Here is a 26,269-nt window from a genome sequence, read left to right on the forward strand (position 1 = left end):
TACGATTAGGAGTATTAACCGCGATATGGTGGTGGTTCGAGAGTACAGTGATTATAGCTAGGGATGTGAATCATCAAGAGGAGCATTTAAGAAGTCCAGATCGTCCACCGCCCTTACCTACAGGTTAAGAAACCGCTAGATTACTTGGTCTTTCTCACACTCAGCACTACCACGAAGCTCAGCTCCTTCAAGATGCAACTCTCTAACCTCGTCATTGTTGCCGTTCAGGCTGCTGCGGTTTTGGCTGCTCCTGTCCCCGATTATGCCGAGCTAGCCAAAGACACACTTATCATCAAATCATCCAACTCGTACAAACGCGACGGAGATAAGCGGGACTACGCTGAGTTGGCCAAGGACAATCTCATCATTAAATCATCCAACTCGTACAAACGCGACGAAGATAAGCGGGACTACGCTGAGTTGGCCAAGGACAATCTCATCATTAAATCATCCAACTCGTACAAACGCGACGAAGATAAGCGGGACTACGCTGAGTTGGCCAAGGACAATCTCATCATCAAGTCTTCCAACTCCTACTAGAGTATAGGGTTAGTCATGACCCAAATTCAATGTTCCTCCTGAGCTGTCGGCTCCTAACTGAATGATAGGTTGCCAATAAATTATGGATGAATCGGCCAAGGCAAGTTTGTTTGACCAACTGCCAAGCCAGTGAATAATAATTTTGCCAAGCTGGACAAACATGGGGATGCGAGATGTATCATGCACAGTGGAAAATAAACTCAATAGAATCGTTCGCTATAACAACGCTCTGACTTTCATGTTGTCGCGTAATCGGTGACATGACAAGTAACGAAATAGTGCGTGATAAAGGGAAAGAAGCACCACGGCTTGCGAAGTCGTGAGACGAAGCAAATCTATTCGACATCGTATGGATGAACGCAATTATGAAGGATGCAAGATCAAATTGGATGCAAATTTTGCATCATGGCATGGAGGGTCAGGGATATGATCCTTCGCCCAGCAATTGTCCTGGGCCTACAATACTAGAGGGGCTGCACAAGCGACGCTTCGCATCCTCTAACTAGGCTAGTCAAGACTCGGGACCGAAATAGAAACTGCGGGGTCATTCGTTCCCAGAAAAAGAGGGTTTGGCATGAAATGGTTGATTAGAACCACTATGATTCAGGAATAGAGCGCGCGCGGCGACATTCGAAGCGAAGAAGCTTATATGGTCCAAGCACCTGCCTGTTGTGGACATAGCCAGTGTGGACTATCGATGCCCACTGATGCTTTGCTTATGCAATACGGCCACCGGCATCCTAGTCTAGCACGTAATAAAGCATCAAATCGGTGAGTTGTGAACCATGTCAACCTGTCCCTCGATCCATCCAACGACGTTAGAACTGATTGCCAAGGGACAGAAGTGAAGCACGACACTCGTGGTTGGGCCATCCACGATTTCCAGCGTTAAGGCAGCACCTATTTTGTATTATATCACATAGATAGTCTGCAACCATGAAGTTTGCCTCATATACAAGATCGTTATTTGACATAGTTAATCTTTGCATACATGACCAGCTTCCACATGACAACCCCATCGTAATTTGAACCGATTGTCATCACCGCCCTCACTTTCCACCCTTTTCTTTTTCATACATCTCTTTTTCTTTTAAAAAGTAATCCCCTTATATCAATAATTTCAAGTTAGGCTGTTGATAAACTGTGATATAATAATAGGAGCATATCCAATCTCCATCGCAACGCAACAATGCGCCAAGAGGGAGATACTTAAACGTGGAAATTGGTTAGTCACCAGTGGTATAAACTGGGGTTGCTAAGAGTGCTTTTTCAAAACATTTTCAGCGTAATCATGTAATCTATCGATGACGATAATTCACTTCAATCTCAATATTTAATTTAAAGTCAAATTGGACACGGCCGAACCATTCTTCATCCAATTCTCGATCTTCTCGTTACCCCAAAGCATCTTTAGTAAGAGCTCCGAGAAACTGTCAACTCTACCCGGCTCCGCAATCATCAAGAGTTGGTTCGCGTGGGCGCATGAGAAAAACCAGGGGTCATGGGTACCAAGCAAATTTGCCCACGCATCTGAAGAGGACGCGTCCCATAGGCCCTGCCGCGCCGTGAAGCAGACACCCCCGGGACAGTTTGTCCAGCCATCTCTCATTGTGAAGTACACGGACTGTGTGAAATGAGTGATGATCCACATACGGCGAATGCTTTCGCTCAACACCCACTTTCTCCAGAGACGAGCGATCGGATCCGCTCCATCAAATGGACTACTCGGCAGTGAGAAATTTTCGCTGTCTGCGTGTAAAGTAGCTGATTCCCAGAGTGCTCTGCACCAACTGAACAGAACAGGTATTTCTTTTTCTGCTAACGCTCGTTGTCGGATATTCCCATCAAATAAACGGATAAACTGGTAGACGAAGAGCGCCTGCACCCGTGCTAGATGCTCGACAGTTCCGAGCAGGGACATTGTGGCCGAGCAAATTTCATTATGGCTTTGTTGCACTATAAGCTCTTCAGCGCGAGCTTGTATCATGCTCATGGTGGCAACTTCATTTTCGCGAGTTTTGAAGAAGTACGCCGTGAGTGCAGCCCAGGCGTTCTGCAAGCAATGTGGAAGACCTGTGACCGAGTATAAATGTCCATGTATGAATCCGTTCTGTGTTTCTTTGATCCACTGTCGCAGCCACGCTCTCATTTGGTCAACATAGATTTCCATTATGGAGGCAGAAAGCGGAGGAAGTGGACAGTTTATTGACGAATGATCGATCGACCATGTTTCAGGTCCTAGAAACCAGGATCCGGTCAATAGGGAAGGATCTTGGGAGAAAGTTGTCGATGATGTTTCAGCCATTGTCCCGTGTACATGTCCACTTTGATGGGCGAAACATGGCGACACCACTGGCGTCCGTACATGCGGAGAGTCGTCCCGGGTGCTCACACTCACGCTTTCGCGAGCTTCCAACTGAGCTGATGATGCTTCGTGTGAGCTTAACGCGTCGCTAGCAGGCGGGCTTGTCTGAGGTAGCCTTTTTACACGGGTATACGGCCGAATGTTAGGATACTGGCATATCAGGTCTTTTTCTAAGCAGCGCTGGCAAAATGGTGTTCCCTTGTCGCACTTTCGCTTCGATTTGGTGCAAGCGATGCAGGCTTTACGATCGCGCAGGCCTGTTGTTGCCCTGTCACTGTTCATTGTAATGCTCGTTTGCGCTCGTTTTCTCGATGCAGGTCATGTGATTTGAATATTGAGACTTGACCATTTTCTCTCGCGCCATCTGAAGCGATTGCCACGTGATCCGTCACGTGGATCGCACGCTAGAGAAGATTGTCTGAAGGAAGGCCTCGAGAAGACGACCAAAGTTCAAACAAGGACAATTATTCTTTTGCTCAGGCCAAGGATGCCGGTCCAACCCGATCCCAAATTGTTTCCCTGTATAATTTACTGACCCCACCGCAGTCACGTACACAGCCATCTCACTAGAAGCATGGCATTTTTGATTGTTGGCGCTGTTGAAATGCTTGGACGATCAGCCCCACCTGGGCCGTTACAGTACGTGTCAAAAAGTTTGCCACCCTGTCAAGTATCGCCAAGGCGCCAAACCAATTCAGGTAGTATCGAAGGAGTAGAATCGTCTTCTTTAGCTATTCACGGTTACAAGATGGCGCGCGGTCCAAAACTTTCAGAATGCATGAAAGCCCGAATCTTAAAGCTCGTTCTTTGGGCTGATCGCCGAATCGGACCCAAAAGAAGCACCTCGAAATCAAGCTCTCGACGATTAAATCTCACGTCGTATGAGAAGCTCGGCGAGCTTCAAAAAAGAGTGTTGTTATGGTGAAGTGGTATCAGCGTTTAGAATCACGCAGATTGCCCTATCTGGTTTGGCGCCTTGGCGATACTTGACAGGGTGGCAAACTTTTTGACACGTACTGTAGCTGCGGAACTTAGACGGAACAGTTTGTAATAAAAGCTCCGCAAATGTTCCGTCAACACATCAGCATCTTTTGGAAGCGCAATGCTGGCTTTTGCATTTGTCCCAAATTGTATCGACCATGAGTTGGGTTTGGAGTTAAAACTCTTAATGCCGGGCGCCCGCGCTGGGGTTGTACCAGAGTTTCGTAATGGCGAGCACAAGTTCCAATGCCTCTAAAACCAGCGGAACATTGCTTAGAGCATCCTGCGTTCCATCATAAAGCTCACGGAGTCCGTTAAGCCCGTAGACTCCCTGGTTCTTCGTTATATAATGTGTAGCATGACCCATGAAAGCATTCCTACAAGAGAGAAGATAACTCAATCGAATTTCGACAGACGTTACATAACCCATCTCAAACAAATACCAAACCCATAATGTCCAAATACTCAGCTGCTTTTGCAAGCCCGCAAGGCCCCGGCGATGCTCGACCTACCGCTTTACAGATTATCAAAGACGAGGGGCTTGTCGGCAAGTTAACAAACAAAACCGTGTTCATCACCGGCGCCAACCAGGGCATCGGTCTAGAAACAGCTCGGGCTCTCAACGTAGCTGGCGCCACAGTCTTTCTTGGCGTTCGAGACTTGAAAAAAGGACAGAAGGCCATCGACGAGATCCGTTCTTCTCCCGAGTCCAATCAGAAGGCACCTTTGCACCTGGTCGAGATATCTCTCGACTCACTTGACTCAGTGCGCTTAGCGGCCAAGGCTCTACTTGCTAATTGTCCTAAGCTCAACATTCTCATTCTCAACGCAGGCGTCATGGCTACCCCCGAAAGCCAGACAAAAGACGGTTTTGAGACCCAACTTGGTGTCAATCATTTGAGCCAGTTCCTCCTGTTCCAACTCCTCAAGCCAGCCTTGTTGGATGCTATCACTCCTATGTTCAACTCACGCGTTGTTAACCTCACATCTATGGGACACCGTGGCGGTGAGATCCGATTTGAAGATATAAATTTCGAAGAGCCAGGTTCATATGATCCTTGGGTTGCCTACGGCCAGTCGAAAACAGCCTCCATCTACATGGCCAACGAGATCGAAAAACGATACGGATCTCGAGGTCTGCACGCAATCTCAGTGCACCCCGACAGCATCGCTACCAACCTAGGCCAATACCTTGATCCGGAGGTGATCGAGGTAATGAAGAAAGACACCAGCTCCTTACGGTACATGAGCGACATTCCTCAGGGTGCAGCTACTTCCGTGTTTGCGGCCATTAGCAAGGAGTGGGAAGGACGGGGTGGCCGCTATCTGGCCGAATGTCGCGAACAAGGACCGATGAAAGCCGGAACTTCCCCGTTGAGCATGGTGGACCTCGGCTATGCTCCGTGGGCATATGATGACGTGAAGGCTTCAAAGCTATGGCAAGTCTCGTGCGAACTAGTCGGAGTTCATGACGAGTAAAACGTTTCAGTCGAAAGTGTTTTGATTGCCGCAAGGAGATTGTGACGTTGGGACGTCTTAAGCAGTGTTTTCCTGTTAGTTGACGACACTCACTGTCTACTGAATAAAGAAATAGACGCGAAGTATATAAACTCTTCAATATACAGCCAGATTATCTCTAGTTAGCTCGCAAGTGTACATTTTGAGGTCCGAGAATAGATATATATACGTATATTGGTATGTACGGCTTTCATATAAATCATAGATATCCCGCAGTCGTTCTATTTATTAACACTTTTATAATCGAAGCATTTGAACTGAGCGTACCCATTCTTAGTTGATGCCGTAACAACATTAATGGACCTGAACTCAATCTAGTGCTGCGAAAAGTGTTCCTGACCCGTCCCGAAGTCTGGATTTCCCAGCACCCACTAGCAAAAGTGATCCAACCATCACCATTACCATCAACATGGAATCTCAAAAGGCCTTATATCTTAGTAAACATATGATCGTATTCGGAAAGACTGTCGACTCCTCCGTTAGGCGTCTGGCATGAACACAATATTATCTTATATGCAGTGTTCTCTTGTTCCATTAATCACTCGTGTACATCACCCTATATTAATAGGTTGTAAGTACGAGTTCTTCCATCTATGCATACCGCTGCTTTCATAATAGGAGCGTTACTGAGACATAGACTTGGTCTGAACAAGTTCTGTAGGATTTGTTCGCGACTTGTAACTAAACTTCGGTTGATCACAAACTAATATTTGCAAACTTTTTGTGCCATTTGTTCATTAGCTCTAAGTGTCTTTTCAATTTACGCGTCAAACTTGACCAGATTCTCGCCATGGCCTTTGTCAATCGTAGGCACACGGCGACGACGCGGTGTATAATGTGAAACACAACCGCTGATTTGCTCCTATACTTTGTAATAGATGCGCCTCGGTAAATGCGGAGACTTTAAGTGGGCTAACCTTAGTGAGTGGGTTTGGGTGATTGCGGCGTGGTTCCGCAATGCCTAGAGTGCTACTGGATTGAGGTGGCCATAGCCCACCGTTATGATGACAATTTAAAACAGAGTTTCTAGGGAATAGCCAAATGGCGATTATGGCTAATTTCCGAGAGGCTATGCAATGAAGCAACATTCACGTCTCTAGATATATGCAATTCTGCAAGCTTATCATAGGCCCACAGATATCCAGGCAACCATGCCCCTAGCACCGATTTAGTTGCGTCTAGCTCAGTGAAGCTTGGCAACTTCAGTGTTATATAATTTGACCGTCTTGGTGCTTGAGAATGGAATTTATTCACTGAATCTACCTTCGCTTCACTACAACATGCCGCGCACCGCACCAAAGGAGTCTGTTTCCAACAGGGCTCTCCGCTCCACTCGGAGTTTTGGTGTTCAGAAACCGAGCACACCACCGACTTCTAGGAAACGTCGCACCAGAAACATTCGCGTGGAAGGTCAATACAAGGAAGGTCATGTCCAGACACAGCCAGGTGCTGGTCGAAAGCCAAAGAAGGCCTTGGCTTCATATTTTCAACCATCCCAGAATGAAGCCTCTGACCCAAACCGGCGGGCGGCGTTATTTACTGTGCCTGTGGAGATGTTGCGTGCAATATCATCCCACCTTCCGCCTGCGTCTGCTGTCTGTCTTACCTTGACATGTAAGCTCGCCGTCCAGACCTTAGGCACAACATCCTGGAACGATGAGCGCGTCCGCCGGCGTCGTTACTTGGACTATCACATGGGAAGACACCATCGGTCGTCATTGATAGAACTCCTGTTTCACGACCTCAGACCTCTAGATATGATATATTGTGAACGATGCACCACGATTCATAGACCCCTGAAGAGGCCAAGTGCACACAGAGAGACAAAACTGACCAAATACTGCTGGGGTCAAGATGCGATTATCGACTACTACCCAAAAAGCGAGCTTGGCGGTTATAGTCTCGTGTTTGATCACATCAAACATGTTATAGAAACCACCTCTCCTAACTCTAGCTGTCCAATCGAGTACCTTTCTGGCTCCTTCCAGATCCCAAATCCCAATCTTCATTACACCCTCTCTACCTCCAGCCGCCGCATCAATGGCAACATCATCATCCGACACGACTACGTATTTCGAACTTCTTCGCCTAAAATGCCTCTGAAAGTAACAGATGTCCTGGGTCTTCCACTGAGGATTTGCCCGCACCAATCTACTACAACCATGACTCCACCTTCCGGACGGTATACCAGGAACCCATCACCGAACGGTCCCCTATTTACTCATTCCATCGCGTATGCCTTCCCCGTTTCTCAGAGAACGGGTGTCCCGCCGAACAAGATTTTCCGGAAACCGACGCCGCTCGAAGAGCAGATGCTTCGTTCCCTTGATTTAGGAGAGGAGAAGATCATGAGGTGCAGGTGTTGTCCCACAAAGTGGGATGTCAACTATTCAGAAGCACGTGCCTCTAGTACAGCAGGACGTGGTGAGCTTACGATTACAGTCTGGCACTGTTTATACAGCCAACTTTACATGGCAGCCAGGGTCTGGCCTTGGTTCGTCAGACGCGAAGGACAGCTTCTCGGGAAGTCGAAAATGAACACTGAGTTTTGGAGCCAGACCAGAAGCTTCGCAGATTTCAAGACTGACTGACTGCCTACACAGCATGTACTCTAGAGAAAAATACCTGTCGTTTAACTGTTATCAAGAACTACATACTTATCGCATAGTGCTCTAAACTTGTTTTTAAAACTGATTGATCCCATAACGTGCTATTATGACAGAGAAAACCCAGACCTGACAGATGGCGTACTCTAATGCTGTCTTCTGGTAGGATCATTAGTACGTTACCGCTACCTAGTCGATATTGTTTCTCTAAAAGCTAGTGCACTACCTGCGGAATTGTTCCTGTCACATTATGACTAGCAAGGACTATTCGTCTCTAGCGAGTAAGGCATATCCAGATCTACGTGGTCTAAAGATGAAATCTATGGTCTGCATACATCACGTCTCGAAATACTGCCTACCTAAGGATACCTGAGTTACACGCGTGGTGCTATACTCCCAAAGCGTGCATCCATATTAAGTTCGTCACGATCCCAAGTGTGTGAGAGGATAGCGTATGGTGGAGTTTTATCAGGAAACCACGCCAATTCCACTGTGGCACAGTTGATTAGCCACATCAAGTCTTTTGTGCGATAATTCGGATTATGCCGAAATTTGAAAATTGACATTCTGCGAAAAACAAAGAGTGGCAGAGCTCCAGTCCAAAGTTTAGTATATACTAAGTAAAGTGAGGCTTCAGATGTGTCGTAATTGCGGGGTTACCCCAATCACTTACACAACTTGGGTAGCACAAGATTACACAGCCACTTGATTGATTTATACTTCAAAGTACCTGGCTGGTATTACAGATCAGTATTTACTTACAATATATGATTACGTGAGTAATGGTTAGTCGTGGTCCGTCGTAATAAAACTGTTATTTAGGGTATACTATGGTGTCTTATTCGGGTACAACTATAAGGTTGCATTTAAAAGTGAAGTAGCTCTTAGGCTCGAAGCACTCCCAGATGGGATCACTGATGGTAATAAGGAAAAAGAAGAAGGAAAACATCAGGTCCGAGAAGGAAAGATTGAAGCTTACACATTCGTTGAATGTCTGTCGTCCCTGCGTCACCCCGTATTCTCGAACCAGGACTCATAGATTGGTGGACAAACTAAAACAATTTTCATGTATGTCCTATTTAGAGTGCAAAGCAGAAGCAGTCTAGGATCCTCAGTGGCAGTGATTTTTCGGCCTTTGACTAGCTGTGTATGCAATGTATCAATACTCCGACCAGATTGCTTAGCCACTAGCCAAAGTTTCGGATATATTGAGCTAAAATCGGCGTTTCTAACTCCTTCTTTAATTGTGCGTGGATTTTGTCGTGCGCCAGACCAACTGCGGGGTCACCCGGGATGTGTTGAATGAAGTATCTTGTATCCGCGGGACTCTCTGGCTGCAGCTGCGATATGTCCGGGGCATCTGCCTTTGGAAGAGGTACCATATCGATACACTAAATATCTCTGTTACAGTACAGTATCATGTGGTTATAAATCTGATCGATCAGTTGAGTTTTTCCATCCGTTTTCAGCCGTATGCCCTAGGGGTCCCCTTGCCGTATCGCATTAAGATTATAGCGATCGTAACTCATAGTGACAGACATTATAGTCTACATAATAATAGCAAGATATAATTACAATGTCACAAATGACTCCAATATCATATTGTTCAGTGTTGCTACTACTTTATTGTACTGTATTATATCGTATGTGGCCCTAAATGCTGTGTTCGTTTTGGAAGTGGGTTATTGACACTGTACGGTACGACTGCGGGACAAGTATCGCAATTAGTTAATCCATAGAGTGGTACTGTGTCAGCCTAAAGTTCCAAAATTGGCTGTCAGGAATTGAAAATCTGCTCCGCAAACCGGAAGCCAATAACGTTACCGACTGTACAACAAAAGCCGGGCAAAGTACAAGCCGGTTAATGAAGATAAAGAGAAACCCGGAAATGGCTTCAAAGTCATCACAATTAAACATTTTACAGTTTGGAAGTACTGCGATCAATATCGCGCCCCGATAAGATCATGGATTATTTGCATGAGCTCTTGTATATATATAAATATTTTGACCACGTAATTGTCAGCCCTGTGAACCTTACATCGTCGGTAAAATCGACTCCGAGCTTGAGCCGAGAGTCAACCCCGCTTATTCCTCCCAGCAGTGGAAATCATTTCTTGACCTCATGTCTCGGTAGACAGAATACGCAATATGAGCAGTACAGTTCACGAGATTGATCCAGATGGAGATGTTGTGTTGATCCTGCGGAATCCCAACGCACCTTTCGCGGTTTGGGGCGAAATTGTAGAGCCGCTTGCCGCTCCAGCATTTGATCCATCTGACCTTCAACTCCTGACCTGGGCGTCGGGGGTAAAGAAGAGTAAGAATAACAAGAAGAAGAAGAAGAAGAAAAACAGAGGCATCCCCCCATTCAAGTCACTGGATCCCGGTGATGAACCTGTGCTTCTATCTAAAGAGCCTGCACCCGCGGAACCTCCGCTTGAGGACGTAACCTTCCCGGAAGACGCAACCTTCCCCGAAGATGCACCCTTCCCCGAAGATGCACCCTTCCCCGAAGATGCACCCTTCCCCGAAGATGCACCCGAGCCTGAAGACGTACCCGCCCCTGATGCTACTACTGCCGACAACGATCCATCTGATTCTATCCCTGAGGAACTTCCTTCAGAACAGGAAGTCGAAGTGCGTATACGACTTTCCTCTAAACACTTAACATTGGCTTCTATATATTTTAAGAAAATGCTTCAAGGCCCATGGAAAGAAAGCGTTGCTTCGCCCGACTCATGCCATACGATCGACGCGTCTGAGTGGGACGCTGAAGCAATGTTGATCTTGATGAACATCATTCATGGCCGTGCCCGAAGGGTCCCCAGAACTATCAGCCTAGAGATGCTTGCTAAGCTTGCCGTCCTCGTTGACTACTATGACTGTCATGAAGTGGTTACATTGTTCGTGGAGGTCTGGGTCCAAAACCTGGAAACCATTCCAAAGGAGTACTGCAGAGATCTTATTTTGTGGCTTGTTGTTTCCTGGGTTTTTTCCCTAGGAACTCAGTTCGAGACTATAACGAAAGTTATTCTAAAAGAGAGCGACGAACCATTTCAAACATTAAATCTCCCGATTCCGCAACGTATAATTGGTAAGTGATAAAACGAAAAATTGCTTCGCGGAGCTAACCAACCTTGTAGAAATCGTTGATCAACAGAGACAAGAACTCGTAGAACAGATTATCTTTGGACTTCATAACCTTGTCTCATACTTCTATCGACGAGACAATTGCTCATTCGAGTGTTCTTCAATGTTATTAGGCGCACTTACTAAGGAGATGCATTCTAATGGTCTTCTCGATCCAAAGCCTACAAGACCGTTTCTAGGGTATAGTGTCGCGAGGACAACAATGACTGTACGAGATTTCACGTCGCCGAAATGGTGTAGTCTTAGGACATCGAACGGTTTTGGGAGATCTTTTAACAACGCACACCAGTGTACTCTTGCTGCCTTTATGGATCCCACTGTTAGCAGCTTGGTGGACGGCATAGAAGGACTGAAGCTGAAGGATTTTCAGTCCTGATGGGGATATTTTGTATAGCTTCTCCAGACCATTTTCCTCTGCGTGTTTAAAGTCAGGGAGATTCAGGACTTCATCTACCCAAGAAACAAAGTACGGATATGTTACGAACATGGTGTAAGGAGTTTGAAGCAGAACTGTACGACACAGACTACTGGAGGGTCTAGGATCACGTGATATATCACGATATATCACCAAAAGTGCAAGAGTGATCCAAATGATCCAAGTGAGCCAACACCTGGGATCACGATGGATCACCAAGGATGCAGAGTGGTCGAAGGTGATCCAGGAGAATAGTGAAGAAGACGGATATATAAGAATGGTTATTTCCTATGTATATTTCCTACCTAGACAGTCTCTACTTCAGTGATCAATCTAAGCAGCTGTCCTCTCCTGATAGATGGAGAAATCTCTATACACTGCATAGTTAAATACTCTGGGACGAGACCTCGAAAGCCGCTGCCGTTCCTTGGTCTTTTTGGGCAACCAAGATTGCACCTTTTTGTGTACCCGGTTCTAGGTCCGTGATACCGACCCTCGAATCATTAATCACGATATTCACGCTGAAACTCGACGCGAAGTCGATGTACTAAACCAGGACCACTGTATTGTCCTTTGGTTAAAGGCCTGACGATGAGCTCTCAGGCTCTTTCGTAGACTAATCAATAGATAAGAGTGGAAAGGATGAGTCCGACAACCAAAATATTATTAATTAGCAACAACGAGCCATTCTCGTTATCTTCAAAATACACCGCTACTAAAACTAACGACTAACTGTGCAAAAGTGTGAAAAGTGTCAAAAGGAGAGCAATCTATGAATCTTATCTCTCAGGTCTTATAATGATCAGTCCGAGAATATTTCCGAAAAAGGCCGTCATAACCCACTTAGACTTCCCGCTGTGCTGGTACAGCCAACACTCACTGCTTCAATTATAAACTTTCAGAATATTTATTTTTTAATATATAGTCCTTAGTTATAACGGAGTGGTTGGTAGAATAAAACCGGGATTATAATTATAACAAGGTATAAGAGCACTTATAAGCATTGACTACAGTTAAAAGTACAACGTAAGAGTTGAAGAAATGGCGAATAAAGGTGAGCATAGAAATCCGTAATTATATATATTGTGTCTATTGAAGAAAAGTCCTGAATGACGGAAACTGAGCCTAAAAAGTATTTTAGATTGCTCGGCACCTACTGACCCATAACGGCTGTCAAGCCATTTGCCCTTGTCTCTAGCACCCAAGTATGCTAAGCCTAGGTAGCCATCGCCTCTGCTTCCCAGATTTCCGCGTCACCTCTACAAGTTTCTACTGGCTTCCAGCCTACAATATTACACAAAATCACCACCGATGAATCCAACAAACTTGAACAATTTTACCGCAAGCACGACCACTACATACTCCACTATGGATTCATCATTATATGGATGCATCGGAAGAGACATTCTATCTATCAACATGCTCTTCGCCACCGTTTGTGTTCTTCCATGAGCCAGCGTAATGATGAGTTATCAATACCTGGCCAGATTTCTTGTCTCCATACTGTTGATTCATTGAGTTGGCAAATGCAAAGTCCGGCAACACCAAAAGATCTCCGATAAGCCGTGGTTCCGAAACATGGGATATCTCATTATTCCCTATCTCTTCGTTGAGTTTCTTACTCAAGCTTTTCAAAACCCCACGCGTCAGCCTCCGCGGCCCCGAGACATCGACAATGTCATCAATCATATTGAGCTTTAGGTCATGTATTCCGACGTTATACTCCTTAGCCTTTTGAGCAAGGTATTCCAAGCAGTCCTCGACGACAGTTAGCAAATGCGGTGATTTTTGCTTTGCCATAATCGTCCAACTAGCGAATTGTCGAACCCATATGTCAACATCAAACTCCAGGCCGACGACTACACTTGCGTTGCCATTATATCGGTTTGGGATCCATTCAGTAATAGGTACTTCGCAAGAGACATCCAGATCATTCCAAACCCCACCATACTCATAGAGTACAAGGTAACGAAGCAGGTCCGCTTTGATGATAGGAACACTTATAGCGAGAAAACTGTCAACTATATCAGGGCGAGAGGCGCCGAATTTGTCTTTGACAAAGTCGTCGCCGGAGCTGTCCGTCATAAACTCGTGTCGGAAGGTTGGGTTCATAGTGATGCAGGAATCGGAATATCTTCGAAGCTGCTCACTCAGGCCGTTGGGCCCAAGTTTGTACCACAGTTTCTTCGGTATTGTGTCTGGTGTGGGTTCTGGTTTCGCAGTGGGAGTGGTTTGTAGGGGAGGTGTCATAGCCACCGGTGCGGGCGCAGAAGGATCGCGGGTTTGAAGCTGAAGGACATAGTAGCAGACTGCAAGGATGCCAGCACCTCCAAGGAGTTTTGATACTATTGAGTGACGAAGAGGCAAATGCATATTTTGATGTTGAGATGGTGCAAGTAAGAATTGAACATGGGTCGCGAAGACGCGCACTCCCCAAATGGTGTGGGTTCTGGAGTGGTTCCGGAGGAAAAGGGTTTTCTGGTGCAATCGAGGAACCATCTCACTTCGAGTTATAGGACATTTCGCCGTACGACCCTAGACACCACTAAGACAGAAAGGGTGAATGAAAGCAAGAGACCTGCAGCATGGCCAATCAGCAAGCAGTTTATGCATCGCGATTTCACCACTCAAAGGAGAGAACCGAAACGACCATTCTCAGGCAAGTCAAAGCACTCCACTGTGGATACTGCCCTAGGGATCCCCACGGTAAACCACATTTATACAGACATGTTCCTATTATATAAGGCCCTGAAGGGATAAATCTTAATACCAATTGACTTTTGATTGTCTATATGCATATTTATAGCCGGACTCTGATGTTTGAGCTGGTAAAGCATAATATTTCTCAAGCTCTGACTGATCTAACGTGCTTATCATTTCGATGTGGTGGGTTGTGAAGGACGGCGCCTAAAAAGGGGGTTCCACCCCCGGTCCATCAATGATGTGATATGCGCCGCATGGGCGCATTTGGAGAGGTTGTTATTCCCTGCTTTCCGCTCTCGGCTAGGATATGAGCGGCAAGCCTGTCGGTTCGGTCGGCCCAAATCCGTCCAAATCATAAGCCTTGTCCAGATCTCCTTTCTTTGGTGATTTGTTTTCTTTCGCTCTTCCCCAGGTGCGGGAAACCTACAAGAGATCTCACATAGCTCCGACATACAAGATCGACTTTTCTATTCGATTTTAGCGATCTCAGGCCAGAATGCGTCAAATTTTCAGCTTGTTGTTGCTTCTTACAGCAGCCATAGTCAGTGCAGACGAAATATTTGTCAGCCCAGGTCCATCAGTCTCTCAGAACAATCCGACAACTGGAAATGCTATTCACCCTTTACGCTCAAGATTTCATGTTGCCTGGGAGGGAACGAATCTTACAAGATCCATATCCGTGGTTTTGTTCCAGTACCACGGGAAGGAGCTAATATATCCATTTGAATATGTCGTGCGTAAGTGTCCTCTACATTCTTGCCTCATAGTTCCCCGACCAGCCATCATTTGTGATATCCCTTGGACATAATATGCTTACATATTTCCCCGAAAGCCGAACAAATATAGAATCAACGGACTGGACTGTCAGTACAGACAAAAACCTCTCATTCTCGCATCTGTTCCTCTTCAATCTCTTCTACGACGGAGAGATCAACCCTGTTGCCGTTAGCGAGACCTTCAACATTACAGACACGAGCTCAACTTCCACCACTAGTTCGACGAGTTCCACAAGCAGTTCCACTTCTGCGGCTAGCACTAGGATGAGTTCCACGACATCAAGCACAGACGGATTCACGACAGCCACGTCAAGCACAGGGCCGGCTTCAGACAGGAATGAAAACGGCGGGCTGACCACTGGCGCGAAGATTGGTATCGGCGTCGCCGTTCCTGCAGTTGCTCTGCTTGGAGTCGTCGCAGGCTGGTTCCTCTTCAGACATCGAGCGAAGAAGCAACTTACCCAACAACAACAACTACAACAGCAGCAGCAGCAGGCGCAGTATCAACAGCAGCAATACCAAGCCCCAATGTATCACACTCAGGCGCCCGATTACCAGAAATCTATGGAGGGCCATATACCGGGACAACTGTCCGAGTTGAACGCCGCGCCGCCTGCGACGCCGCAAGAACTATACGGTGGTTCGGCGAGTCACTGACTCGCCATAAAGGGGAGAAGGGAAGATAGAGTTTCTACGTATTAATATCATGACACTTCTCATCGCATTGATCATAGCCTATACAGCGACAGGGTTTGCCAATGGAACACTGGAAGCCTTTGTCAACCTCCCTTGGTCATTGGGCAAAGAGTGGCGGCTGGCTTGATTATGCAGAAAGCCGGTTGCATGCTCATGACAGATGATAATTGATGGTGATGGTGACGAATATCAATTTATCGTCCGACGCAAGCCTGTAATAGGCATATGAGGACCGGTCCTATGCTATGAACTATTAAAATACACTCCTGCAGCGCTTCAGTGGCCATCCTCCAGCGCTCTTCTAGCGCACGTCCCGTGCACAGTCTATTGAGCCCTTATAACTTCAGGCTCTGCCCACGGTACATCATCGGCTTCCTCATATACACGGATTAGCCGGCCATCACTATTAAGTCGCTTAGTCGACCTACTTTATTGAATCTGCAATTAATTTAAATGAGTAAGCTAAAGCTGACAAACGAAGCGAAGTGAATGTGATCGGGATCTTGTTGGTGGTGGTGGTGGTGGTGGGGGACCCGTGACGTGGTTCAGCGGGTGTTCTGGGGGATGGTACGCTGTATATGGCGGACTTCGTGGACGTTCTGGACGCGTATGTCGAAGGACCTCAGGATTACCACTACGGTTTGGCAGCCGCAATTGCAGTCCAATGATGGGTGTATGTGATCAGCTAATAAACAGCTGAAAGCTGGCTTTTCTAGTGTGCTATAAACGAACAGTCGTCAGTGTGCCACTAATGGATGTTGTTTTGGTGGCCAGGGGGGGCTTCGTATCCATGTCCGACAGGCCGACAATCAACTGAACTAAATCGATCGATCGACAACAGCCCCGAACATAGTGGGCAGTTTCTTGGCTAGTGGATGTGTCTTCGTATTGATGGCTTCCGTGTTCTGTAGTGGCTCCTATTCACCGTGTGCTATTGCATTCAGGCCCCTCAGACCTGCTTCCGGGCACCAGGAGGCATCTTGGGGGAAATTCCATCACAGCACGTGTAAACCGTCCTAGAAGACCGGTGTGGAGCACGAAAATGGTAGCGGTTTTGATTCTTTGCGCGAAACCCCCAAATGTCCTTTGTGCTAGTAGGGGGTGGGCTTCGGTCTAGCTAGGCCTTTGGCCAGACCTGACATCCTCCGAAGCCCCCTATATTTTGTACAGTCGATAAGTATATAGCTCTCGATGACCTTCTTTAACTGTAGGCTTCGTATGCATGCCATCTGCTGCACCGTCCGTCGACTAGCTTTTTCGCCATTATATTGCACGTGATGAGCCTCCGTTGATGGAAAGACACAAACAAAAGTGCTTGCAATGCACGCTGCGACAGGCGAACCGGATCTGGTCACAGTAATGCTCCATCCTTGGAGTGACGAGACGATGATATGAGATAATTAAAAGTGCTAGTGGGTGATACGTTGACCTGGCGAGGAATTGACTGATACCTGTGTTGTTGAACGCCATTAGCCTAAGTGAATGGATGTTTTGGGGCTGCTTCAGGATACGACAAAGGCCCATGGCGGTTCTGAGAGAAGGAGTTAGGCTCGATTACTTTATATACGTATGCAACCCACACAAGCCCTCTGGTCCTGGATCACCTGAAGTAGTTTCAAGCTAGCAAGGTTCCGCTGAAATATATGCAATATGTGTCATTTTGATGGAGACTTTCAGTGATTCAACCCTCTTCTGTGCTAGTTTTGAGTCTCCCTGTTCCACTCAGCTAAACACGTATGGCCAGTGTGAAAGTAATTATACCCTTCTGTTGTATGTTACCGGGTCGCACGATGGGGTCTTCATCATCGAGACAGTCAAGATCAATATCAATTTTTCCATCATCACGGATAGCTAACTTGTATCTTCAGAAGGTTATCTGCGGCACCACAAGCAGGACACCTACGGCTCGATGCAACTCCATCGCCTTCATTCTTGACCTTCTGGTCACCATGCTGCGGTTAGTAACTGAGAAGCCTTTCCAAGATATATACTTCCTAACTTCCTCTATCCTCGTTCATGAGTACAATACGGGCGAGCCGACATAGTTCATCAAGGGACATACAATCCGCGACATCAGGCCGCTCAAGAACCCCTCCTGATATCGTCCCTCTGAATAGATATCAGCGGTAAGTCGTTAGATATCTTAACTGGATATCTTCCGTTCGCTGGTGAATCTGAGCCCAGAACCAGTCCCGTTCCCCTTGAGTTCATCGAGCACTTGCTTGAATGCAAGATAAGACTTGCACTTAGACACTTATTAAAGCTATTTATCTTATATTGTATCGCGCGCCTTTGTAGTTAAACGTGTAACGAACGTACTAATATCTACTTCCTGCGTCTGGTAGATAATTGTATATTCTCGACTTTTTGTGGAATGGCTTCTCCATTCATTTCTTTCCGTACAGTTTGGGCGACAAATAGATCTATTCAGCGCTCTCGTACGAAGGAGAAGAAGGGATTCTTCCCCTCGTACGTGGTCTATAGAAAGGGGTTCACCCGTACGGCTGCTGGCTGCCGACAGCCACATCGTGGCTGTGGTGGCTTACTGCCAGCACGCTGCGTGACTACCTATACTACGTAGTCAACCGTCGTACGAGACCGCGAATAATATATTCCAACACTTTTGGAATTTTTCTTTATTATAATTATTGGGCCCGCATACACTTTCTTTCTTTTAACCCTGTTAGTATTACACAAAAATAAAAATAACATTATAATAAAATAAGAAGCTCGGATAAGTCTAACTAGTAATTAGTTTTAATATTATGCGACATATATAACTTAAATATAACGAATAAAAGGGTTATCTTCGAGGAGTGCTTAATAGAAAGGGTTTTCGTAATTACTTAAGCGTTGAATATTAATACAATTTCTCGGCGGTAAGGACCCGACGACATCCACCACAACCGGGTTGAAGGTCACAAAGAGAGGGTAAACCAAGGAAGATGGGTGTTCATAGATCGAAATTGGCTACACCTGGTCCCAACCACGACTCAATCTAATTAATTAAATTCTTGTCTGCGAAACGGTGTGCCAACAGAATGCCCCGAAACTTTATTACAGAACTTTTGATCGGCGCTAAAAAGCCAGTAAAATGAAGACCACGCCCGAACGTCGAAATGAGTCAGCAGACCCTTGTCATGCTGTACTGGGCGTTTTGCATTGGATCTAGGATGTGTATCGGGTTGTTGAACGTTCTCACGGCATCGAAAGTTCCAAGAAGAATTGAAAGCCATAAATGTATCCGGTCAAGTGCTGACAGTTCGAAAACATGTCTCTTGATTACGATATTGTACTTGTGCCAGCTTCTGCACACCGCATAGCCAAACTTAAAAAGAGTGCTTCATTCCGCGATCGTAAATGATCGTGCCGACACTGCTCCGAAGCTTGACACCATGAAACATGTTGTACTGACCAGAAAGACCTCCAGGGAAAAGCAAACATACTGGATGAAATAAATCGTCTTCTATCACTGTCTCTCTCTGGTTGTGAATTTCATATATAGAGGGCCCTTATCCCAAATATTGAAGGTCGTCTGCTTTGCGTGCCAATCATCCTGTCCAGGTAGTGCCTCGACATCGAATTTGTACAGCAAGTGTGAAACGATCAGTCGCATCTCAGAGTATGCCAAGTTCTTGCCGATACAATCTCGAGGTCCATGGCTAAATGGCTTGAACACGGCATGGTTGTCGTTGTCGAACTTGGGGTCATAAAGCGAGTGGTCCTTCCTCAACCAGCGTTCTGGGTAAAAAGAGTCGGGAGCAAAGAAATGCTCAGGGTTGCGGAATGTTGTCCATTGGGTGACATGAACGACAGTCTATTGTCACTATCAGTACATGAGGCAAGGCTTTATTGGAATGACTTACGCCTTTAGGTACAAATTTGCCCTCAATCTCGGCACCAGGTGAAGCGCGAGGTGGTGTGCCTGCAGCCGGTGGGTATACCCTTAAAGTTTCCTCTAAGGTAGCATGCAGGTACTCGAGTTTGTTTGTGCTCACCATGGTGATTTCTGACTCATCGTCAAATGCGGACCGAATCTCTTCCACAAGGATCCGCTTCACCCGAGGCGTCTGGCTCAAGTAGAAGAACAACCCTGATAGTGCACTGGCAGTGGTTTCGCTACCGGCAACGACAAGCAAGGGCGCATTAGCCATGATCTCGTCCAGCGAAAACCCGGAATGGCCGTCCCGGTTTGGTTGCATCATATACGTTATGAAGTCCCTTCTTCCCTTAGGTTCCAGGCCCTGCTCCATTCGTGCTCTTCCCTTCTTCCCAGACAAATCTCGATTTTCATCACCTTTGTTTGAGTTCTTGTCGCCAAAGACGTATCGAAGCAGAGGTTCAAGGGTACGGTAGTTCCTACAAGCTCGCTGAAAAGAATCGCCCTTGATACCTTGGAAGATGCTTAAGACCCATGGATGATAATTACTGCTCTCCAAGCTACCAAAGGACTCCCCGAAGGTGAGGTCGCCAATAATGTCAAAGGTAGTGAAGTTTAGCCACTGAACAATGTTCATCTCTTTTCCGGAGGCTGCATGCTCATGGATACGATCGCCCAGTAGCCTAACATACTGCTCGATGATGGGTTCTTGCTCATGCATCGCTGCGTCGCTGAAGGCATAACCTAGTTGCCGTCGCTGTCTGCGATGGACATCTTTTGGGGATGCAATGATTGATTTACTGAATCCTGGCGCAAAGTGACCGGGCGCTTTCTCAAATTCTGCTTCCCCTGCGGAGCGACGGGCATAGACCTGCGGCCAGCCTACACTTCCGTCCATAGCTAGACGATTAGGACCAACTCGAACAACTGGACCATACTTTCTATGGAAGTCCGATATCTGGCGAATGCCAGTCCCTGTAATGTTGGCTGTGTATATGTAGGGAAGATCTGACGCAGCCCATGTTTTTGGCCCGGGAAACCGTCGCAATGGGTGGAACCAAAGTCGATACGCAACAAGCCCAACTCGAAACAAGAGAAACTAATGACATAGTCAGAGCCGTTACACTTTCTGAATGACAATGGCTCAACTTACCGAGCTCAATACAATGATGGCAGAATTGGCGTAGTTCAAACGAAACGAACCTAACTGGCCATGTTGCGTTTGAAAAGAAGCATAAGAAGACATAGTATCGTATTGAAAGACTGAATTTCTCATGAGTAACTTTCAATCAGGATACTTCGAAAGAAACCAGAAGCTTTTAAAGCGTGGGTTGCGACGGGAATTCCGCTCGTCTTGAAGCTTTGCATGGCGTCTCCATACCATAGTTACATCAAAAATGCTGCAGATAATACACGAGATCTCATTGGCCACTTCTTAATAGACCCGCCTTATACCCATGCAGGTAGTGTATAATTGGGCATGCTCGGCAGATTTTGATGCCGGATTTAGTATAACTTACACCGAGGACCCACGCGTGCGGCAGTTGAAAATAGGGGATCAGAACTTTCTCGGCGCATGCTTTAGCGGTCAATCGGATTTCGGCTTGTGTTAGATTCCGTTGGCCGAAGAATACGGATCCGACACTATCAATGAATGTACTGCTTCAGTCCTATGCCTTGGCGGCCTGGAGACGACCTGCTAGAGCTGGCAATTAAACCGCTTGAAAAAACCAAGTAATGCACGACTTTTGTTACGCGTAACATGGTGCATTTATTGTTCTTCGAGAATGGTCACCAATCTCTTTGATATTTACTTTGATGCCTTTTTGCGCCGTTGCCATAATTTCCGATAATGCTACAGAGAATCCAGTATGCTGTACTGCAGAACAATGCTGGTATGTCGAGGCGGGTTTAACGACTGCATTGCCACAGTATGGGATTCGCGCGCAATGACGGGATTGCGAAGCGCGAGGTCTTCAAAAGGTCTCAATCCTTATTCCTCCATGCACCACTTAGCATAGACGGATATGGTGAGTTCCGGATCTTCTTCATAAAGCACGCTACTCAAATTAACGAATATCGAAGATAACAACAGCTCTGGCTCTGGGCTCTGATTCCTAGCCGTATCCCGGGTATAACGTAATGGCTGTGAGAAAAAGAAAGAAAGAAAGAAAGAAAGAAAAAATACTTCATAAGTCGTCAGTAATGGGTCTGTTCCTCTTTTTTTTTTTTATCTAGATGCCTCGAGGTTTTATGTCATCCTGTTACACATTTGATACAAACTAGGAGAATTGAAGCGCCCACTTGTTATTAACAAGCCTGAAGCTACTTTGCCTTGATCGTTATTTTGTGCATCTTATGATTGTTATTTGCAACATGAAATTGGCGCCCAAGAACTTAGGTATGTTCTTCCACCTATTAAATAAATTGGGTTAGCTCCAAGTTATGCAGCCCGGAGCGGCTATAACTAGCACGTTCTTTAGCAATTATGTACAGCACGTCACAAACGCTGGCTCGTGCTTGCGTAGATCTTCTATCGTTTGGTCTCGGTCAAAGCACCCGGTACGGTAGGGCCCCGTAGATCATTCGTCAAACTAGTACCAGGATGTTAAATTATCGAAAACAAAAATGCCAATCGAGCATGGTCTGACATTTTATAGCGATTGAGCCGCGGAGCTTTATGCTTGGTAGAGGTTGTGTCCATAACTTTTCATTGTGCTAATACATTCGCATTGTAAATATGCGTAGAGCTCTGAGCTGCAAGTTTAGTCAATATGTCTGTGGACAAAAGCTTAACGGAGTCGCTTAGACGTGATGAGACTAACATAGCAAAACACGATCATTGAATTGCAGGGTTATTTTTCGTAGATTGGCTACTCAAATTCTATCAAAGTGCCTTGACCACTTCAATTGCGAAGGGTCTCAAACTACTTTTAAAGAGGACATTGCCCTTTCTGCCCATCATACTGAGCACTAGCATTGTCTTGTCCATTGTACCACCCTCTGGTGTAGTATTCATCCATGTAATTGCAGGCTTGAAGGTACGTATGGGAGTTACACGGGAAAACCAAGGGGCAATATAACCATGGAAGCGGCTTTAGCGACTAGACCTCAATCTGAACTCCATTTACAATACGCCGAGCTTTAACAACTTGTGCATCAGTGTATGTTCAAGCTTCAGGCTAAACCCCTGCTCTCTAGGTAGTGATATACAAATGATATATGCTGGATACACGTGCAACGATCATATTATTCTGCATGATGGGGTTGTTCATATACTTAGTGTAAATTTCCCAATCGTGCAATTTTCACTGCACAACTCGGAAATTGGGGCATAATCACGAGTACGGGTCGCGATACCTAAACCCACTCTTGTCGGCATCTTTTCTATGGTAATGGCTAGGACATATATCACAAATACGTCGTTGATTCCGACTCTTCAATAAACCATTCTGAAGGCTTTGATATTGCCCACAGCAATGGGTTTTGATAATCGGGCAAATGTCTCTAGTTCCCTATGCCCCAGAGTCCACACCACATCTCCTTGGCCGCCGTCAGATAATAAATACTAATTACAGGGTGCTTCTGTTAAGCTGATTGTACCAAGTTAAGGAACGCTACACTGTTTTTGTTTCTGTGTGGAGTTCTCCGCCATTTGACTTGGTGGATTCTTTTTAAGACCAAAGTCCTCTCATCCCAGAATGTGCTTGAAATTTCAATTCAACCCATCGGGCTACCCAATTTTAAATTCCCTTCTAGACTAAGGTTAGCGCCATCGACACGACCACATTGCTGAGGGTCTGCAACATGTGCATCGAAATGAACACTCAGATGATACAACTTGTTCTGTATATCAATTGCCTCAGACCGAAACTACGCTCGATATTTATGCGGGTCACCGGGGCGAATAATTAGAAACACATTGCAGATATGATGGCTGTTTTAATTCTGGTACAAAGGTCTCTGAAAACAGGCAAACCGCAGTCCGTCATATTGCCGACACCGAATTGACTGCCTGCGATGTGTTGATCAGCCACAGCGGTCGACAATAGGCCATTATCCTTGGTGCATATATGCTCTCTTTACCAAAGCCGATGAACTGGTCCTGGCACTCAAAAAGGGGGCGGGTGAGGAATCTGGCATCGATCTCGTCGCCATGACAGTATAAAGGCACTTTTTGTACCCAGGCGCTACCTTCTTGCACTCAAGTCGTATCGCAAGCCCAAATTCCTTTTTGAAACAAATATTTATGTTTCAAACTAACTACATTATTTGGCAGTAGAGCTTTTCAAAGAGTTCCATAACCTTAACCATGCCTACAGCAAATCACCAACCAAGTCCATCTTAATCTAACCTAGTTCTGCGCCAGTCATCGCTGTGAGGGAATAAGACGCACTGGTTGAATAGTCAATTCTGGGTTGTGATAAACGTCTCATGTGCGACCTGAGAAACATGACTAGATCATCAACGCCCTCCGGTTCCACGACCCAATGCTCATTCGACTCGTACTCGTGCCACTGTATTGCGGATCTGCTCTCCGAGAGGTAGTCTCGAAGGTCGCGCCCGTTCTCAACGGGGACCACGCCGTCACCTTTCGAGTGCCCAAGGAAGATAGGCGTTTTCATCAACGTCAAGGCATATGATGCGCGATCGGGTCCCTTGGAGGCCTGGATGGCCTCATACGCCCGCCTCGGCATCCACGCGCACAGGCCTACGAGCCCTGCAAAGGTGCCCCCAGCCAGGAGAGCGCCCGCAACGGCGGTGGCGAATCCCTGGCTGATGCCAGCAAGGAAAATTCTCTCCCGCGGCAGCAGCGCTTCCTCCCTCGCAAGAACCTCCCTGAGCATCTTCAGACTCTGCCTCAATCCCTCCACCTGGGACTGAAACCGTTCATTTGGGTTTTCGACGGCCCACATGTCGAACCACTGGGATTCTGTGCCGCCAAAGCGCTCACAGTGTGTCTGTGGCGCCGAAGGAAAGACCCAGCGGACGGAAGGAAACAACGTGTCGAGAGTTCGTGGTTTCTGCGGCGACAGCTGCTCCGAGACCTCACTTTCGAAGAGCTCACTGGCAAATTCGTCGCAGTCGCTTCCCTTTCCATGCAGGAAAATGATCGTAAACCTGTGATCGAACCCTTCCGCGGGACCAACGTTATGCGACTCTTGCGCCATCTTGCTAAGGTTAGTGTGGATTGAAAACAGATTTGGGGATTAGGCAACGAGTTCTGTCAAGTTACGATCCTTTCATGCGCCTGTGTGGCTTGCGCAATTTTTACACGATAGTAGATTGACGTCCGCCAGTGCTCAGATCGGTTGAAAACCAGCAACATCGACCGAATAGCCAGCGAAAAGGCTGGAAATGATATGTGCCTTGTACCCCATCTAAAAAAGTGATTGGAAGCCAAACATGATCCATGGGTCACTTCGCGCTATAATAGTATTTGACAGGTTCCACGGGTGCTGGTGTTTTAGTGGTATAGCGGAGGCCTAGCTCGTGCCCCGTAGCCCCCCTTTTGTGCTTACGGGGAGACAGGTGCATGTACAACCGCAGGGTGGTTAACGTTAGTCCGACTTGGAGCATCTCGATGCATAGTGTTTTTTCCAATCACGGCTCTATCCGATTCTTGTGAACGGTGTCCCGAGTTCTATCGGCGAGTACGGATGATGTCAGTCATCACGAAATAAACGAGTGCCAAGCCGGACCTGGCTAGACACGAACCAACACCACGAATAAGTGGCACTTTTATAAACCTAATGAATTGGTGCAGTGAGAAATGCATATTGGACACTTGCACATCAAATACCTGCTGCTATATAAATGCGTGCATCGTCCCATGGAAGACATTGACCAATTAAGTAATGGCCCCGCACGCCTTTGCCTGATGAACCAAATCTTGGCAGTCGGCATTGTTTATTAACAATGACGTTTTACAGTGGTGTCCTGATTTCGCGGTCATAGCAGAGTTGAACAGTGCATCACAGGGGCATCTTGGCGAAATTCAGCAACTTTAGCTCAGCCATAGGCTTCCATAACTTTGGTAGATATAGCTTGAACTATCTACACAAACGACAAAAGGATTACTCGTTGGTAAAACTACAGCCTCCAGGCAAGTGCAAGATCGGACATAGGTGTGAGCAATGCACAAGGTGTCAATTCAATCAAGTGCTCAAACTCTCAAGTTGCTGCTGATCTATAAATGCAATGTCATGCAGTATATGCTCACGAGCGGGAAGATTACTAAAGCATGATCAGTTGCTAACCTTGTCTGCAGTTCAATTGCGCGTGCCACGTTGGTTATATCTCTTGATTTCTTCACCAGGCTTGATATGGCTACTTTACAATGCCCAATATCAAAATCAAAAGTAGAATAGGGAGTATATCCAGATGATAAAATACTGTGTTGCTTGCTTCAGGTGGGACGTCATTCTCCGCGTCCACGATGAAATCGCAGAGAGGATCTCGAAATCTTGATGCCTGGAAGGGAACTCATAACTAGAGCCTGCATTGTTTCTGCATTGGGATAGAGAAGTGTTCATTACTCCGGGGCTTCAACATTTCAAGAGTTGACAGATGGGGGTCAAAATTAAATTTCTCATGAATTGCTCATGGACCCATCCTAGTATTGACAAAGAAACCTCC

The 26,269-nt window shown here is 46.3% G+C and overlaps 10 protein-coding genes across 10 annotated transcripts; 6 read left to right on the forward strand and 4 right to left on the reverse strand.

The window, feature by feature from the left end:
* Positions 1-76: 76 nt before the first annotated feature.
* BKA67DRAFT_649908 (uncharacterized protein) lies at positions 77-540 on the forward strand (the record flags this gene model as incomplete). Its single annotated transcript, XM_046106031.1, has 1 exon — positions 77-540. Exon 1 carries the CDS (start codon positions 193-195, stop codon positions 538-540), a length of 348 nt encoding a protein of 115 aa, XP_045953150.1. The 5' UTR covers positions 77-192.
* Positions 541-1,873: 1,333 nt separating this feature from the next.
* BKA67DRAFT_524611 (uncharacterized protein) lies at positions 1,874-3,187 on the reverse strand (the record flags this gene model as incomplete). Its single annotated transcript, XM_046098589.1, has 2 exons — positions 1,874-2,811; positions 2,935-3,187. The coding sequence occupies 2 exons, from the start codon at positions 3,185-3,187 to the stop codon at positions 1,874-1,876; spliced, it is 1,191 nt and encodes a 396-aa protein (XP_045953151.1).
* Positions 3,188-3,333: 146 nt separating this feature from the next.
* Positions 3,334-3,864, forward strand: BKA67DRAFT_412575 (uncharacterized protein). The gene has a single exon (XM_046096766.1). The coding sequence runs from the start codon at positions 3,480-3,482 to the stop codon at positions 3,828-3,830; it is 351 nt and encodes a 116-aa protein (XP_045953152.1). The 5' UTR covers positions 3,334-3,479; the 3' UTR covers positions 3,831-3,864.
* Positions 3,865-3,935: 71 nt separating this feature from the next.
* BKA67DRAFT_580127 (uncharacterized protein) lies at positions 3,936-5,558 on the forward strand. Its single transcript, XM_046103825.1, has one exon. It carries the CDS (start codon positions 4,340-4,342, stop codon positions 5,363-5,365), a length of 1,026 nt encoding a protein of 341 aa, XP_045953153.1. The 5' UTR covers positions 3,936-4,339; the 3' UTR covers positions 5,366-5,558.
* Positions 5,559-6,480: 922 nt separating this feature from the next.
* Positions 6,481-8,072, forward strand: BKA67DRAFT_580128 (uncharacterized protein). Its single transcript, XM_046103826.1, has one exon. It carries the CDS (start codon positions 6,685-6,687, stop codon positions 7,993-7,995), a length of 1,311 nt encoding a protein of 436 aa, XP_045953154.1. The 5' UTR covers positions 6,481-6,684; the 3' UTR covers positions 7,996-8,072.
* Positions 8,073-9,905: 1,833 nt separating this feature from the next.
* On the forward strand, positions 9,906-11,934 carry BKA67DRAFT_695206 (uncharacterized protein). Its single transcript, XM_046109299.1, has 2 exons — positions 9,906-11,104; positions 11,154-11,934. Exons 1-2 carry the CDS (start codon positions 10,159-10,161, stop codon positions 11,534-11,536), a joined length of 1,329 nt encoding a protein of 442 aa, XP_045953155.1. The 5' UTR covers positions 9,906-10,158; the 3' UTR covers positions 11,537-11,934.
* A 1,048-nt stretch (positions 11,935-12,982) lies between these two features.
* On the reverse strand, positions 12,983-13,948 carry BKA67DRAFT_594965 (initiation-specific alpha-1,6-mannosyltransferase; the record flags this gene model as incomplete). Its single annotated transcript, XM_046105111.1, has 1 exon — positions 12,983-13,948. The coding sequence occupies one exon, from the start codon at positions 13,946-13,948 to the stop codon at positions 12,983-12,985; it is 966 nt and encodes a 321-aa protein (XP_045953156.1).
* Positions 13,949-14,774: 826 nt separating this feature from the next.
* On the forward strand, positions 14,775-15,711 carry BKA67DRAFT_540146 (uncharacterized protein; the record flags this gene model as incomplete). Its single annotated transcript, XM_046100734.1, has 2 exons — positions 14,775-15,015; positions 15,125-15,711. 2 exons carry the CDS (start codon positions 14,775-14,777, stop codon positions 15,709-15,711), a joined length of 828 nt encoding a protein of 275 aa, XP_045953157.1.
* Positions 15,712-19,219: 3,508 nt separating this feature from the next.
* On the reverse strand, positions 19,220-20,876 carry BKA67DRAFT_540147 (cytochrome P450; the record flags this gene model as incomplete). The annotated part of the gene is made up of 3 exons (XM_046100735.1): positions 19,220-19,567; positions 19,617-20,729; positions 20,784-20,876. 3 exons carry the CDS (start codon positions 20,874-20,876, stop codon positions 19,220-19,222), a joined length of 1,554 nt encoding a protein of 517 aa, XP_045953158.1.
* Positions 20,877-23,936: 3,060 nt separating this feature from the next.
* Positions 23,937-24,924, reverse strand: BKA67DRAFT_412619 (Alpha/Beta hydrolase protein). Its single transcript, XM_046096767.1, has one exon. It carries the CDS (start codon positions 24,799-24,801, stop codon positions 23,980-23,982), a length of 822 nt encoding a protein of 273 aa, XP_045953159.1. The 5' UTR covers positions 24,802-24,924; the 3' UTR covers positions 23,937-23,979.
* Between the last annotated feature and the right edge of the window lie 1,345 nt (positions 24,925-26,269).

The sequence above is a fragment of the Truncatella angustata genome (genome assembly GCF_020726525.1).
Source record: "Truncatella angustata strain MPI-SDFR-AT-0073 chromosome Unknown BKA67scaffold_9, whole genome shotgun sequence".
Classification (NCBI taxonomy): Eukaryota; Fungi; Ascomycota; class Sordariomycetes; order Amphisphaeriales; family Sporocadaceae; genus Truncatella; species Truncatella angustata.

Bases quoted from the DNA above. Each gene is read 5' to 3' on its own strand.
- BKA67DRAFT_580127 (XM_046103825.1), top strand. From the start codon at position 4,340: ATGTCCAAATACTCAGCTGCTTTTGCAAGCCCGCAAGGCCCCGGCGAT.
- BKA67DRAFT_412619 (XM_046096767.1), bottom strand. From the start codon at position 24,801: ATGGCGCAAGAGTCGCATAACGTTGGTCCCGCGGAAGGGTTCGATCAC.
- BKA67DRAFT_412575 (XM_046096766.1), top strand. From the start codon at position 3,480: ATGGCATTTTTGATTGTTGGCGCTGTTGAAATGCTTGGACGATCAGCC.
- BKA67DRAFT_580128 (XM_046103826.1), top strand. From the start codon at position 6,685: ATGCCGCGCACCGCACCAAAGGAGTCTGTTTCCAACAGGGCTCTCCGC.
- BKA67DRAFT_695206 (XM_046109299.1), top strand. From the start codon at position 10,159: ATGAGCAGTACAGTTCACGAGATTGATCCAGATGGAGATGTTGTGTTG. The intron at 11,105-11,153 runs GTAAGTGATAAA...CCAACCTTGTAG, and splicing joins GATTCCGCAACGTATAATTG to AAATCGTTGATCAACAGAGA.